This window comes from Ambystoma mexicanum, chromosome 14 (assembly GCF_040938575.1).
Source record: "Ambystoma mexicanum isolate Mex_15411 chromosome 14, UKY_AmexF1_1, whole genome shotgun sequence".
Classification (NCBI taxonomy): Eukaryota; Metazoa; Chordata; class Amphibia; order Caudata; family Ambystomatidae; genus Ambystoma; species Ambystoma mexicanum.
In genome coordinates this window covers 516,455,181-516,472,288 of record NC_090940.1, presented here as the reverse complement: position 1 = coordinate 516,472,288, position 17,108 = coordinate 516,455,181, and the positions used below count along the sequence as shown (strand labels likewise).

General features: G+C 45.2%; 1 protein-coding gene across 6 annotated transcripts in view; it reads right to left on the bottom strand.

Moving 5' to 3' along the window:
* WDR20 (WD repeat domain 20) overlaps positions 1-17,108 on the bottom strand; it is a 408,154-nt gene that overhangs the window by 143,923 nt on the left and 247,123 nt on the right. The window contains exon 3 of one of the 6 annotated variants that reach the window (XR_011283774.1): positions 3,876-4,017. The exons of 4 other annotated variants lie outside the window; for them this stretch is intronic. Coding sequence is in view for 1 of the 2 variants with exons in the window: in XM_069637752.1 (XP_069493853.1) it covers positions 3,876-3,890 (15 nt within the window). In the remaining variant the exon portion in view is untranslated. Of the gene's footprint in view, positions 1-3,875; positions 4,018-17,108 lie in introns of those variants that run through there. One more of the 6 variants, XM_069637752.1, reaches the window with a different exon arrangement.

The window sequence follows — 17,108 nt, the reverse complement described above, 5'->3', positions numbered from 1 at the left end:
CAACCGGACTAAATATCTAGGTTACACAGTCGGTCAGGGCATTATCACACCTCAACCCAACAAGATTCATGCCATCCGGAAATTACAGGTTCCCAGGACAAAAAAGGAAATCAGAGCGCTCCTTGGCTTTGTGGGGTACTATTAGGCACCTACAAAGCAGAGTTCAACAAATGTTCCCTGTTGGTGGCTGCACTCCTCAGTGTCCCTGCTGCACTGGAGAAGGGGACATCACACACAGTCCTCACAGGCTGTGCCTATGTGCCGTGTCTGCTCCTTACCGCTGTATCCATGGTGATTCATGTTGGGGCTAGTGCAGCTACTCAGTTTGTGGACTCCGGAGGCTCAGAAGGGGAAATTGAGCTGAGTGTGCTGCGGCACAACCTCCAACATGCACTCCTTTCGGTTTGGTCGCTGCGCGGCAGGTTCTCCCATGTGAGTCGGCAATTGTGGAACGCTACTCGAGCGTCCCCAGGATCATTAGCGGAAACAATGTGCCAAAACATAAATAACTTTGTAAAGCATGTCACCAAAAATATGGGCCAAACTAAGTGTTTACGTTGGTCTCACAATACTGTTCCTAATGTCCAGAGACTATCAAATTGTTCTTCAGAGTACCTCCCCGCTTCCCTTTTAGCTACACCTAACCTCCTAACAGCAATTTTATTGCGCTCTTGATCAAGGAGGATCTCTTTTCATAATTATTTTTAAAAATGAATGATAATGCATTATTCTTGATTGTACTTTATTCATTTACAAAACGTAATCAAGCTGAATTAATATGGAGACTCTTCAAGCATACAAATGCTGAAGTCAATGCTCAAGTAATAAATCCTTCAAACAGGAAAATCACAATTGGACATGAAACTAGCCAATTAGTCATTTTTAATAATCTCGAATACATGGACAAATCTTTTCATTACCATCACTAGGCATCATTCTCTCGCATATGACCTTCTTTGCTCCTTTAACTTCAACCAAACCCAGTGGCCTAGGGTCCTCACACCATTAACTAAGCATGTTAGGATGCATCAAATCGTCAATCAGGAGAGCTGAATCCATTATGAAAAGGTTGCCTGGCATGGTTTTATGATGAATGGTCACTTACCTGCTACCAGTAATCAATCTGGTCGATTTATTTAATCAATCATACTTTATTGAGTAGGATCGACTCCATCAACAAAAAAAGAGTCAAAGTTAATTTGTTCTTTCTTGATTTATGCAACCTCACATCACATCCTTGCATACAAACCAGAATATCGGAAATTATTACATTGCTTTACTCTCTTGTCCTCACTGTCAACCCTTCGCTGTCACAAACAATTCCCTTCATTCTACCCAAAGCACAAAAAAAATAATAAAAATAAAAAAAAGAGCACAAAGCACTCCACATCAAAACATGCTTAGCCATGCAACAGAAGCAGTTCACTTCATTAAGCCATTAAGTAGAAGAGACGGGCACATTAAATGGGAGAGAGAAATATTAACATAATAGCCTCCCTTTTAACAAGTTATTCCTAAATTTCACTTTTAAATTACTCACCTGTGAAAAGTTTTTTCCACTCATGGGGACCTTCTATAGATGTTTTGTGAAGTTATTCAGAATTTTTTTTTTAAACTTGAAACAGTCTGTTCCCCCAAGTCTTCACATGCAACTCCAATGATTGAAATGTTCATAGCGTTACTCGGAAGTCCCACTACAGGCAACTGTTTGCAACTTTAGAGATACCAGAGAATTCTCATTATATTGAAGAAACGTAACCTCCTTGAGCCTGGATGCTTTATGGAGTAACCCTCGCTATAATAGAATATGAAGAATTCAAAGTAAGATTACCGAGCAAGAATGTTTAAAATGAAGAGGTTTTTGATAACTGCCTGAAAAGCTTTAGAAATCTATGCAATAGAAAGTAACCACCGTGGAAAAAAGCACAGCTGAAGCTGTAGAACATTCAGCATATGCACAGTCAGCTTCAGGAGTAACAGCACCCTAGGTTGAATGAAAAATATATGGATAGATCATCACTTCTGTGATGTAACATGTAACCTAAGTTTAACAACCCTCTTTCTGCCTTCGCGCCCGAATACCCTTGGGTCTGGTGCGCAATATAAATAAACAAACAACAAACTTCCCATCCGCATCATGAAGCAAAATAGGTCATACAACCGGTTCTATGTCATTTCATCGACAGGTGCAATTTAGATTTTTTTTTACGAGTATGTTTACCGATAAAAACTAATCAAAATAGCCCCCTCACTCCTAATGTTTACATATTCCCGACCCCCCAGCACTTATATATACTTTTCCAACCCCTTATAGATTTCAAAGAGTTTTTTCTGTAAAATGCACTTTAAAAAAAAAAAAACAAATCGAAATTGCACCCATCGATGAAGATGAAAGAACGCTATACCATAGAACTATAGAAGAAGTGGATACTCAGAATGAGTGATCAATGATGAGATTAATTTCAAAACAGAATTCCAAACCTTGCACTTATACACCCTGTATTAAACAAAGACGTACCCATCCGCCCAAGGAAGTAGGTAGAACTCATTCAGCAAGAGTTTAGCTTCAGTTTAGAAATGTAGAAGGGCACTTTTGTAGTCAACAGGCCTATGAATCAGTCCACAGGAGATCCAAATCCAAAAGGAAATGCAGAAGTCACACCCATGAACACTAACCGAATTAGAGTCCGCTAATTAGTGAAGGAAACCCAAGGAACCTTGTTTAAAAGTTACTATTGGAAAGCTTCAAGCTCTTAAGAAAAGCTATTCCAGACTATAATGATCAAAGTAGACAATCTTCTAAAACATGACGTATCAGTCCCAAAGTAGAATTTGGGAAGACACTGACTAATGAAAAAAAATGGGATACAAGCCAGGGTTAATAGCACCACGAGTAAAGTGTCTGTCTCTGACATGAGGTTCGCCTGCATTTGCTAGTTCGAATCCCGTAGCAGGGCTAACAGCGGTTCTTCCTTCATAGGTGAATAAGTTAATCACTATAAATAAAATGGGTCAATTATAACCTTTTCTTACTGCACTTAAAAGCTGGCGAAAATCGGGAATGAAGCGCATAATACTATCATTTGAACCGAATAAAGAACACCTATAACAAATACAAAGATGGGGGAGGACTCTTCAGATGTCAAAAGAATAATTGGAAAACTAGAGCTCAGGGAAAAACAAACAATTTTGTTTGCAAACTGATCAAGTAAGTGCAAGGCATTATCAATCAGGTTTACAATGTACCAAAGCTCATGTCAAATAGGACTTAAAAACAGAAATGCTTTTCTCAATGAGTAAATTAGGGCTCCAGTTTTATACCCAGCAGAACACCACCAACATATTTAAGATCTACTGGTCAAAATATCCTAATATAGGTATATTAAAAAACATTTTCAGGCTTTGAAGCAGGCATGCACAATGCAAACACCAGCATGAAAACAAGTCTAAAAAAGGGTACATTAACGACAATGCAAAAAAAAAAAAAAACTGTAGAACAGGAGAGAATGAGAAACATGAAATTCCCAACAAGCAACATTTTAAACCAAGGTGAAATCAGTAAACCAAGCAACAAAAGGATCAAACAAAACTACGTTCAGGGTCAAGCCCAACCTTCAGAAATAGGACTCCTATTTTCATCCTCTACACAGAAAGAACAAATTCCATGACAGGTGATTCCATAGGGGGAAAACTGGGAAGCTGACACATTCACTTCAAAGCAAAAGGAGCACACCGAGAAAAAGGACCACTAAAGAATGGCACAAATGCCTTTAATCAGTAGATTGTCCCAAAATAATCCTGCCAAAAAAAAGCAAAACCTCTACAAAGTGTGAGGTGATTGCAGAAATGAAATCCTGTCAGGACATGCATCTTACCTCACAAGACAGCATACCCTCATTGAACAGAAACCGTGGCTTTCATCCTTGTATCTTTCTAATATAGATTATGTTAAGAGATGATTCTGGCCCTTCAAGTCAAAATAACTGGGCACAAGGAAAGAAGCGCGCACAATACAGCCTGTAAAAGAAGAAAATATAACGCATAAGAAAAGAAATGTCCGTTCCAACTATGAAACAACCAAAGATCCTCGAATAGCAAAACTCTGGTTAAGCGCTACCAAAGAAAGCGGAAACCACACCAAGCACAATGCTGCCTTCACAAAAAGATTGCCACTGGCAAAGCTTTGATGGCTCAGGTAAGCTAACCTTGAACATCTTACAGTACAACAACCACCTCAATATGAGTTCGACCCAATAACAATTACAGAGGAAACGGTCCATTTAAAAAAGACTAAAAGTTGAAGCAACTCATGGGGACATCACACACTATATATGGTGGTCCAATCCAAAGAGGACGTGCACGACTGAGTAGTTCAAAGAGCCGAAATAAAATAGCTTGGCAATAAGACATGTGTAAACATGTCTTAATGCACATGCATTAAAGATATACAGAAGACAATCCCCAAATATAAAGCAGATATCCAGTGATATTGCAGAAAACACTATGCCTGAGTGTGCATTAGTTACTTCGAGCAATCAGATTCAAGTTCCTACAAGATTTTAAAATATTTTCCCCGAGGCAAGTAATTTATTTTATTTGTATTTACGTGAAGGCCAGGGCTGTCAATTTGAGCAGAAACTACTCACAAGAACACATTTCGGATGACTGAGGCTTTCCCTGGAAAGGTGCCTGTAAAATAGCACAAAGATGATAAGTTTTGAGCTAGATTGAGGGTGTGGATAGAGTGGGACAGAGACCAAGGAAACATCAAACAAATACATGTATAAGAAACAGGTGACTTACAAAGGTAACTTTAACTTAGACGGTACTGTATAATATATAAAAGTACATAATTAGGCAGCACTGAACGGAATGGTGGGGTCATGTAGGAAAGATTGGGGTGAGGTATGTGGAGCTCCTCTTTGACATTTAAGTGAAGTTTAATCCAAGCTTCGAAGAGATCCTGTCCAGTGGCTTTGATTGTGATGGGCAGCAGGTTCCTATTAAGTTGGGAGAGTAGGGAGAAAGCTGAAGGAAGAGGCAGTATGGGACATCAAGGTTGCGTGCAGAGGAGGTGCAGAACAAACAAGATTTTGAACAGCCCGATACAACACAGGTACTCTGGGGAAAGACCATTGATCACTTTGAAGACAAGATGAAGGAACTGGAAGAGGCAGTGTTTGTGCATGGAGAGCCAACCAGAATGTTGTTGGTAGGTAGATGCAAGGGAGTATATTGGCAGGTTATAGAGTGCGGGGGACGAAGTTGAGGACTTTGTATATAGGGATTGAGCAGTAGAGAGGAAGGTTAAAAAGTAGGTTCAACAAGTGCTGAGCATGAGCAGAGATTTAGGAGTTAAGAGCTAGGAAGAAATGGATGAATTTTCTGAATGTTGAAGAGGTTAATACAAGCAGCAGAGCTGGCCATAGTATTAATTGTTGCAGTTGGAAATTGCAATCGAAGAGGACCCCAAAGTTGTGAGCTTTGGGCGAGATAGCACAGTTGAGGAGGGAATGGTATTCGAGAGGGTTCATAGTGATAATACCGAATAGCAAAATCTCGAAAACCAAAATCTCGAAGACAAAAGGCCGAAAAAAAAATATCGAATTTTTTTTTTGACGTTTTTTTTTCGAAATGGGGGGGGGGGTTCCCCCCCAACCCCCCCCCCTTTTTTTATTTTAACCATTTTTTTTACTTACCTGCCCCCAAAAACGCATATAAATAAAATAAATAATTCGATATTTTTTTTCTCGAGATTTTGGTTTCGAGATTTTTGGCATTCTGTATTATGTATTCGGCCTTTTGACTGACCACCATTCGAGAGCATGGCTTTGGAATCCTGGAGAAAGACGACTTTAGTTTTTGAAGATTTCTGCATGCAGTAGCAGAAAGAAATCTGTTGACAAATTGCAGGAAGACCGTTGGTAATCCGTTCCGAGATAGCTGGGTTGAAGGAGGGGATAGTGAAAAAGATTTCAGGGTCATCAGCAAAGAGGGGATTGTGAAAGCCGAAGGACGAGAAGTCTTACTAGTGCAGAGGTATAGAGGTTAAAGAGAAGATCCTGGTGAGTGATGAGCGGAGTGGTGAACAGTGTGGGCAGAGGGGACAAAAAGGATAAACACAAAAGAGTTTGAAGTGGTGAGTTGGGGACATGCATGAGTGGAATTCTAGTAGGCTCTGAGGCCTGGGGCAGCCCAGGACACTAACTTACCTTCTTTGAAACAGGTGGGCTGCTCTGCACTGTAATCCCAGCTACCACAGTAGCAGCACTGTACCATAGAATCTGGTTAATCTTTCACCACTCCAATGGGAGTTTGAGTGATCCTCAGTGGCTGGGACTCACCACCTGCACATCCTGCAGCTTGGTTGTTAAACCATGACAGCTCCTTTGTCCTGTACCCACAACGCTTTTGGCTTGCATTTGGCAAATATGATAACATAGGCAAAAGCGAAACAATAAAAGCAAGCTGCCCAAAACGATGACTTGTGCTGCCTCAAACTTTTACACTCTACTTTCTTAGAACCAGAGAATTTTCTTTTAGACTAAATTCCATTGGATAACACTGGCTTTTTGATTCACGTCCAAAAACTATCTGTAACATTCAATTTGGACCCAAACTGTTTCCTGAACTTCGCAAGTTCTGCGGAAGCCACCACCCTAAAGACTCCAACCTAAAATCCTACCTACTTGCATTTTTACATTTTTCATGAAGCTACATAAAGAATGCGCTTTAAATAACATTTTAGGGAGATTTTGCTCAGGCTACATTTCTTGGGCCCATATAGTGAACAGGTTTAAAGGACTGCAAAGTCCGGAAGTCCTGTCGAATACTACAATTGCTGTAAGAATTTACTTATTCCAAAAGGGCCAAGAGGTCAAGACGGATGAAGATGGAGGATCCGAGACACTACCACTGGCATTACTGCATAACAGGATGCATGTAAAGGAGATGGATCTGGAACTCCAGAACGCAGCACTAGCTGAAAGATTAATAAGGTTACTCACCGTAGTGACCATCTTACTCCTAGTCCATAGTCCCCTTTCCTCCATACTTATGGGACATTCCTCTGCCCTGTGGGACGGGACCGGAGCACTTTGTAAAAAGCATCACATTTTTCAAAAATGTGTCCTTCCTCTTTTTACGCGGGGTACCGCACGCGGCTGTAACCCCCGCCCTCCTTAGCTCCGCCCAGCGCATCGCCCATCAGTCCTTTTCTGTCACCTTTAAGCAATAACAGAGGAACCTTATTGGAGCGGACAGCGGGCGGGTGTATGGAGGAAAGGGGACTATGGACTAGGAGTAAGGTGGTCACTATGGTGAGTAACCTTATACTCCTACGTCCTGTCCCCTTTCCTCCATACTTATGGGAGATTTCCAAGCAGTCCTCACAGGAATTACAGGTGGATGGAAAACTCCTTACTGAAAAAGGTTTTTAAGCACAGCCTGGCCAAACTGAGCATCAGACCTGGTCAGATCCAAATAGTAGTGTTTACAAAAGGCCGTTGGAGGGCGTGGCTAGATGGCGCACAATGAAGACGTGCCTGCTGTGAGCTCCGCCAACGAGCCCCGTAATAGTGTTATTTTTATATTTGTACACCCGCAGGACATGAAATAATCGAGGGAAAAGTGAAGCGGCACCCGAGGCAAAGCAGTGGTGCATTTCCTGACATAAATCAGAGCTCCGTGCGGACGGAGCTGCCTAGGTGGGCCGGAGCCCTGGAGCAGCCGAAACATAGTGGTGCGCGCCATTTCATCTGCCGAAAGGCTGGGGCTTACCTGCCACGGAACGCGCTCCCAGCCCTCGGCGAAGCAGCCCTGAAGGTCGGAGACTCCCCCTAAACACGCAGATGGGAGTGGACACGGACTGAAGATACTAGGGGAGTGCTGGTCCTCCGTGCGCTCCTGGAACACCACCCGTCTTTCCGCTTTCTCCTTCGGGAACGGAGCTTCCTTTACTTTCGACCAGGTACAGCTAAGGTAGGAGACTGGGAGCGGGTCGGAACGAGTGTCGCCTACTTGAACGGGAGAAGACGCGCTGCATCAGTGGGGGGTCCATGTGCGCCATTCACCCGGAGCTGAGGGTTTCACGGACTCCCCAGAGCTTTCTACGTGACGCGTGCAATCAGGACATTTCGCCTAGAAAGCGGCGTGGCCCTTGCCGATCCGCATACTGGGCCGAGATTTGAGAAGCGCTGCTCGCTAGGCCTTGAGTTTGAGTGGTGCAGCCCGGGGTGCTGCGAGTCTGCAGCGACGGAGTCGGCGGCCTGAGGGAGGGTTTTGGCCCCCCGCTCACGGGAGCCTAAACTGGTGGTGAGCGCTTGACCGAACCCTTAGCATTGGCAGCTGCATCTGTTTTTCCCACAAGACTGGTTGGTGAAATTGTTGGCCCTTGTACACTTATCCGCATTATGAGACTTCAGCACTATATGCTATATAGCATGGGCTTTTGTTTGCGTCTATATTTTTGAAGATTGCCAGCGATGCCCAAGGCGGGAGCCAGAAAAAAGGAGCAAAAACAGGGGATAGAGGCTTTCTTGACACCTCAGCCAGTTGCCACTCCCCAGCGCCGCACAGTGTCAGTAGAGGTCTACCCTGCCCCTACTACCGTCCCCATTATGGATATGGCGCTTACCATAGCTGATTTTGCAAAAATGCTGAAAACTTTTAAACAAGATATCACCCGTGAAATTAAGGAAGAGATAACCACCTCGAAAGAATCGCTAGCCAGGTCCTTAGCTGAACTAACTTCCCATTTAGGTGGCCTCGAAAACAGTCAGCGACCTGGAGAATACTACCTGCGAACTAACACATGACACTGAGGTGCTTTCAGAGCGAATGCGAATAGTAGAAGATCATTTGGAGGAAATCTGGGCCAAGCAGGCGGATTTAGAAAATAGGTCCAGACGTAATAATGTACGCCTTCGGGGCATTCCACGGCAAGTCTCTGACCAAGAACTACCTAGCTATGTCTGAGCTGTTTCGTGGCCTTTTAGGCCTTTCTCCCTCTGAAACTCTGACCCTGGACAGAACGCACAGAGTGTATTCCTCTGTTCAAATGAAGAGAAATCTTCTCCCAGACGTTCTCACTAGAGTTCACTATTTTCATCAAAAGGAGGAAATCATGGTGGCGGCCAGAAAATCCGAATCAATACAGTTCCGGGGTGCTTCGATTCGGCTGTTCCAGGATCTCTCCCCGTATACCTTAGCTTGCCGACGAGGTTTGCAGAAGGTTTCTACATGGCTCCAGTCCCAGAAGATCCGCTACCGCTGGGGGTTTCCCTGTAAACTGATTTTCGACTTTAACAACCAGCACTACGTGATATCCTCGGAGATGGAAGCAGGAGAACTTATGTCTGGAGATGCCGCGGTGTCCACGTCGAGACAAGAAGCATCTTCGGAGGAGAGGCAGGGGTCATTACTCACTCCAAGGGAGAGAAGAAGAAAGCCGAGGGGCTGGAAACAGATAGGTGGTTCTGGCCTCCGCGAGGAAGAGACTGTGGCTGGAACTCATGCTCGCCTTTCTCCGGACAACTCAAATGGCCCCCCTGGGCATCCTGGTCCCTCCCAGATGGATGAGTTGCCTACTTGAGGGTAGGAGGAGAAATGTGGAAGCATAGGAGATGTTCCCTGTGCTGGCCTGGGAGCGACTGGCGACAGAATCCCAGTTTATAGGGTTAATCTTTCCTGTGAGTATCGCTTGCCTTCAGAATTGGCTGGTGTGTGCCAATGATGAGTAGCTTTAACTTTTAGATGAGCGAGACCACCGACTAATCAAACTTGGGCACACTTGGTGTCGGATCACAATGTTCTGGGGGGTTGCAGGAGAGAGACCTTGATATGAAATGGGATCCGTGTGGGTGTACAAAATTGCTTATAGCTTTAAAGCGGGGCGCTTTGGATGGAATGCGCCCAATCCTGTTGAAGGTTACTGTTGGTTACATAGAAGTTACAGTTTATGGAAACTTTTATAACTCGCTTCTTATTAGATTTTGAGTTCTTATGCTGTATTGTCCAGCAGCGCAAATTGGTTCCTCTTTTCCTTTATCCTTTCTGTTTGGTATCATTGGTACTGAGTATTATTCTCGTCCCCTTTTCCACACTCACTGGGTATTCATATGTTGGGTCAGTCTTAAATGGAAGTGATCGACGACAAAATAACTTGTATTACATCCACTTTAAATTTGTGACGCTGTTGGAATGTTTGTGGGTCTGGTTTGTCTGGAATGTACTGGGGGTCCCAGAGAGAGCTGGCCCCCAAACCCCTGAGAGCCGGGGTGGGAGTGTATTGACGGGCACATATGGAGTAATAATTTATAAGCCTGACTACTTATGTCAAGAGACTATAACACGAGGAGATTCTGACGTAACAAACCTAAATGTAATCTGTCTCACCCTTAATGTTCAGGGCCTCAATTCTCCGATTAAACGAAGAGCGCTATTTCACCGACTGGCGACATAAAATGCTACAATACTATTTTTTACAAGAAACTCACCTGTTGCCATCTGATGAATTTCGCTTGAAAGACAAACTTTACCTCACCAAAATGTGTGCTTCCTCTGGGACGAAGAAACGCGGAGTTGCTATCCTTGTTCAAAAGGGGACCCCCATTGAAGATCCACAGAACCAAGCTAGACACAGAGGGAAGATCTGCCTTAGTGGTGGCCACATTATATGGGAGGAAGGTGTCATTGCTATCGATATATGCTCCTAATGTCAACCAACACCAATTCTTTACCTCAATATCGGGATTGCCGAGTGAGCATGCTGAAGGCGACCTTATAATTGGGGGAGATTTTAACGCAGTGATTAACCCTTTGGAGGATAAATCTCTCCCCCCAACTCTGGCTGATAAAAGGAACTTTATGGCTCTGACCTCTCTCCTTCGGGAACACTCATTGATAGAGGGATGGAGGTTTTTTCATCAGGGAGAGCAGGACTATACTTTTTACTCTCCTGTCCACAAGGGTTTCTCCAGGCTAGATAGGATTCTTCTCTCTGACACTCTTATCCCCCACACTATAGAGGTAGAGATCCTCCCGAAGGCCATGCCTGACCATGCCCCGGTATTAGTCTCCATGTCTCCACTTAGCGACATTCCGGAACCCCCTCGAACTTGGTGGCTGAACAAACTCATACTTCTAGACCCCCGGGCTCGTTCTTGCATTGCCAACTGTATAGATCAATATTTTACAGACAATGATACGGGGGAATTAGAGTATGCAGTAGTGTGGGATGCAGCGAAGGCCGTCATTAGAGGTCAGGTTATAACCCAAACAATTAAGCACAGTAGAGTTTTTAAACAAACCCAAGCCCAATTAGAGTTAAGGCTTTCCGAAGCAGAGGAAGAGCATAAAGAGAATCCCACTAGACGTGCACTTAGAATGGTTCGTACGGCACAGAAAGCACTTGAAGCCCACCACATGAACCAAGCAGCCCATGGTATGATGCGCACTAAACAATTTTATTCCTCTAAAGAGAATAAAGCGAACCGTTTGTTAGTGGCTAAACTTAGGCGGCAGGCAAAACGCAATCATATAGATTCTTTAAGAGAAGCAGGGGGAGGACAGGTTTTCACCGAGTCTGGGAAACTTCAGATTGTGGAGAAATTCTTCCGAAATCACTCTTCCCCGCATGTAACTGACCCACAATTACCCCGCAGATATCCCCTGAATTTTGTGAATGCCTGGAAGCCCCAATAACTACAGAGGAGGTGGATGGGGCGATCCGTTCCCTCCCGCTGGGTAAGGCCCCGGGCCAGATGGTTTCACTAATAAGTTCTATAATACATTCCGGGAAGAATTGACCCCTCACTTAACAAAATTATTTAACTCAGTATGGAAAGCGGGAGTGGTCACAACATCTGTGGCAGAATCAGCTACGACATTGGTGCTGAAACCCGGGAGAGACCCTACAGATTGTGCCTCATAAACCAATCGCATTACTCAATACAGACAAAATTGTTGGGGAAAATAATAGCGACCCACTTATGTCCGGTTCTCCCGCTGCTGATAAATAACGACCAGACAGGCTTTATACACAATCGGTCCACCTACGATAATGTAGGCTGTGCCAATAATCTAATTGCCCTCGCTCAGACGATCCCAGGTAATTTATCCCTACTGTCCCTGGATGCCCACAGAGCATTTGATAGTGTGTCTTGGGGATACCTGGAAATAGTATTAGAGGGGTTTGGATTTGGGCCGAAGTTTTCTAGATTAATACTATCCAATTTCCAGATCCCCTCGACCAAGGTAAGGGTCAATAAAAGTTGGACTCTGCCAATTAGGGCGGCCAAGGGTACCAGACAGGGCTGTCCTTTGTCCCCGCACATTTTTGCTCTAGCGATGGAGCCTTTTGCTCAGCACGTTCGACTGCACCCGGGTATTTTGGGCTTTGAGGTGGAGGGGCAATCTCATAAAATCGCGCTATATGCGGATGATATACTGTGCTTCTTGAGAGACACCCTCCCCCCCGTACGCTCCCCCTCCTCCTAACCTCCTAAATGAGTTTGCCAAGATATCTGGTTTCAATATAAACCCAGCTAAATCGGTGGGGATGCCTCTGTCTGAGAACCCTAATAGGCTCGATGAAATACGAACAATGGCGAGCTTTCCCTGGTCCCCAACAGAGATTCCATACCTAGGGGTAAAGCTAACTCCCACCTATTTTATTTATTTTTATTTATTTATTTCACATTTATAAAGCGCTCACACAGCCCGCAGGCATCGAGGCGCTGTTACAGGAATTGTCTTTTTTGTTTTTCTTAGTTGCGTAATTGTGTGTTTTTTTTTACTTAGTTACGTATTTATAACGCGCTTAAACACCCAAAGGTTTCTAAGCGCGGACCCGGGGATCGAACCTGTTTGCTCCGTGTCGTCTTGCTTCCAAGACGCGCACGCTGCCGCTGAGCTATCCTCCCGGGACGGGAGGCAAATATCCCCCCTTTATTTAAAGAGGTAAAGGGGTGGTTGCAACAATGGGATTCTCAGGAAATTTCATGGTTAGGCCGTCTTAACGCGGTTAAGATGACACTTCTCCCGAAGTTATTATATGTATTCCATTCATTACCAATTGCCATCCCTGAATTTGAACTTATAAACCTCCAAAAAGAGATATATCGGTTTATTTGGAAGAAGAAGAAGCAGCCCCGCATTGCTAGTAAACTCCTGACAAGAGGGAGGGCGATGGGAGGATTGGGCTTTCCCTCGATACCGCGTTATTATAGAGCTGCACAGGTGCCGATGATACTTGCTTGGGGTAACTCTCCGGACCCCCCCAAATGGTTAGAGGTCGAGCAGGAAAATGCTCCACTTCCTTTGGCTCACTTTCCTTTCCTCTTAAAGGAGGCACATAATTATAAAGGCGGGATACTGCCAACCACCTCATCCACTCTCCAGAGCTGGGATAAAGCGCGTTCTCGGAGGGGCATCCCCATCGGGTCTGCGGCCACTATCCCCTATCACTCACAACCCAGCTTTCACTCCGGGCCTTGTACCTTCAGCGTTCCGGATTTGGTGCCGGGACAGACCCCTGCGCCTGGGAGACTTGTACGCTGATCAAGAACCCCTAACTTTTCAGGAATGCAAGGAAAGGTATGGTCTCCCGGAGACGGAACGCTTTCGATACATACAATTGCGCCATTGGATTACTAACAGATATTCGCAGAGCAGCTGGAAGGGCCCCTCTGGGAATTGAACTTAGAATTCTTGAAGGCCAACAGTCCCACAGGATCTCACAGTGTTATAAATTATTAGAAAAAGCCTCAATAGATGAGAAGCTTCCATACATGAAAGCCTGGGAGAGGGAGCTGGGCCTGGAGATTCCAGAGGACTCTTGGCGGAAGATCTGGCACCGCACTCAGACTAGTTCTCGTTGTACTCTAGTGAAAGAAAATGCCATAAAAATTTGTTTCAGGTGGTACTCCCCCCCCCCCCCCCCCCCCCCAGCAGACTCCACTCTATCAACCCGGAATATCCGGATACATGCTGGCATAGATGAGGTGAACGAGGGGATATGGCTCATATGTGATGGCATTGTCAGATCATCCAGTCATATTGGCTGGAGGTGAGGTCTAAAATCAAAGAAATCACAGGTTCCTTGCTCCCTATGGACCCTAGGATATTCCTGCTGGGGGACGCCCCAGAAGATGGGTCCTTCCCTATGTCCGGAAAGAAAGCAGGTCTGATTTCACATTTACTAGTGGCTGCTCGCATCACCTGGGCCCGATTCTGGAAAACAATAGATGGCACGCAGATAGCCTACTGGTGGATGAAAATATGGGAATTGTTGGGTTTAGAAAAGCTTACGGCAATGATAGAAGGAAAACTCTCGAGATTCCAGAAGACCTGGCGCCCTTTCCCAGACTTTGTTTCTGATAAGGAACACATGTTCTTCCAGCCACAACTCCTGAAGCATTTCATAAATTCCTGAGCCAACTATAGATTGTTAGCCCTACACTTATGCACCTTTTGATAGAGAATATGCATCAATGTTAGTCAAGTTTATGAACTTTTGGTACTTGATATTGCTTGATGAATTCATGTCTTTGATCAACTAAACGAAAGATAACTGACCCAATGACCTTAACCTTTTTTTTTTTCCTTTCTTCTCCCCTCTCTCTCTCCTCCCCCCCCTTCCCTCGCCCCTTCTTTTAGTACCCCGGTTAATTTACAGAAGACATATTGCACTATAGACTTTGTATCTAACACTGTCATTTAACGCCAAATATGCGAGACATTGTGGAATTGTTGGGGATGTAAAGGATTTTTTCTCGATTGAAAGGAAATTAATTGTTGGTTTAATTGTTTGTAATACCTTTCATGCTAAAAATCAATAAAAATATTTAAACAAAAAAACCAAAAAGGCCGATGGACAGGACCAGGTAACCGCTTTCGCGATGGTCTCTCAGGGGACATACTTTTGAAAGGCAACTGCAGCTGCCTTGCCCCGTACCCGATGTGCATGAACCCCTTTTGAAGGTTGAAGACCTTGAACAGCGTAAGCCTCCGCAAAACAGGCAGCAATGCATCTGGAGATGGTCGCTTTCGAGACCGGCTTACCTTACCTTGCGGATTACCGAAAGTCACCAAAAGCTGAGAAGAGTTCCTAAGGTCAGATGTTCTGTCCAGATAGAACTTAAGAGCTCTTCTAACATCCAGGCAATGCAAAACCCTCTCAGCCTCTGAGGCTGGGTTCGGAAAAAAGTCAGGCAAGGAGATTGACTGATTCAGATGAAAATCAGAGACCACTTTTGGAAGGAAAGAAGGATTCGTCCTCAGGACAACCTTATCCTTATTTATGAAAAGCCAGAAAGGGATGCTCCACCGACAAGGCCTGGAGCTCATTCACATGTCTTGCTGAAGTCACAGCGACCAAGAAGGACACTTTCCACGAAAGGTGCTTAAGATCTACAGTAGCCATTGGCTCAAAGGGTTTATGGCACAAGGCCGTAAGGACCACGGTCAGATCCCACATCGGATGAGGTTTGCGAACAAGAGGGTAAAGACCCATGAGACCCGCAAAGTGTCTTTTAACCACTGGGTTTGCCAGTGAAAAAGAGCACTGATCCATGTATAGGTATACAGCAACAGCCGAAAGATAAGTCCTGCATGTCAAGACATGGATGGCCGACTCTGCTAGATGAGACACAAAAGACAGCACGCACTGTGTCAATCGTAGCCCCCTGGGGTCCAGCTGTCTGGTGTCACGACCCTCACCCCAGACCCCCACTGGCAAGTCCACTTGCCAGGTGGAATCAGTGCTCGGGTCTCCATCAGGGCCTTGAAGGCCTGGCATCCACTCACAAGGCTCTCTTGGGGCCAGTCCTGGCGCCTATGGCACCAGGCTCATGCACCTTGAAGAACATGTGTGCAGGGAACTACTTTTTTCATTTGGGGCCTTCAGCCAACATGGAGGCATCCACATAGCTTGGCTCCTAGGAACCAAGCTATGCGGTATAGTGTTTTGGGTGTGGTGGCCTAGGGACTACTTTACTTGGACTACTTTGTTGAGGCCATTTAAAACACACCCAAACAGGAAAGCACGCTTCGCGTTACTTTGCAGTCTGCAACGTGACGCTCACCGTGTCCTGTTATACCCAGGAGCCTCGGAGAAGCAAACCTGCAAGGAGACAAAAGGAACATCGTTAGCAGCATTTTAGCTGCCATCTCCAGCTTATTATCCGCTCGCAGCTCCAGTGAACAGCTTCCTCTGGATTTGCATGCCACCCGGACCGAAAGACCTGAAAGAGGAAGGGAAAGGACAATATTAATGAAGGCATATTAGACATTGCAAAACCACGAACTGCACAAGAAGCTTACCTGGCTGGTCGCCTCCCGGCCGGCATTGTTCCGGAATTGCACACACGCTGGGAAAACACTGCGACCTGCAAGAAAGGAAGAAAACAGGTTAGCAAAAGCAAGATAATGCAGCGCTGTGCATAGCGCTTACCGCATTGTAGCGCACATCACGCGCCATCATTTACCGGCGAAGCCCAACTCAGACAGTTCGCCACGTTGAAGCTCTGCACACCTAAGGGACAAAAAAAAAAGACATTATTCAAACAAAGAAGGGTATGCAAGAATAACAACGCTATACAAAAGCTGCAGTAAGACCTACCTGAGAGACACCAAAAGGGCCCGCGCCAGTGAAGTAACTTGGCCGCACACGCCCACACAGACAACGTGCCCCTGCCAAGAAGGCAGGACGGAGAGCACACCTAATTCCACAACAAGGTGAGGCGAGGGCCCTGAGGGGTTGAAGTCACACAGGGTGGTGCGAGGATATTTACCTCAGGCGGTCAGTCTTGAACACAGTCCTGTATTTTCAGGCGGAATCTTCCCCGCAGGCAATACCTGGGAAAAAACTGGGAAGAGGATACCAGCAATCAACCCAGCTGAGTGGCGTCCCCGTGGATACCAGGTGAGCGTAACAGAACGCAAAGCCTACCGTAACTAATCCACCTGGGTGCCATGGAGACATCAGAAATCAACCAATTGGCTCAATTGTTGGGACGACTTTGTGCCGAGGTTCATTCTGCCCGGCAAGAGACGAATGCTCTCTGGAGAGACCTACTAGTGACCAAGGATCTCACTGAAGAGATCGC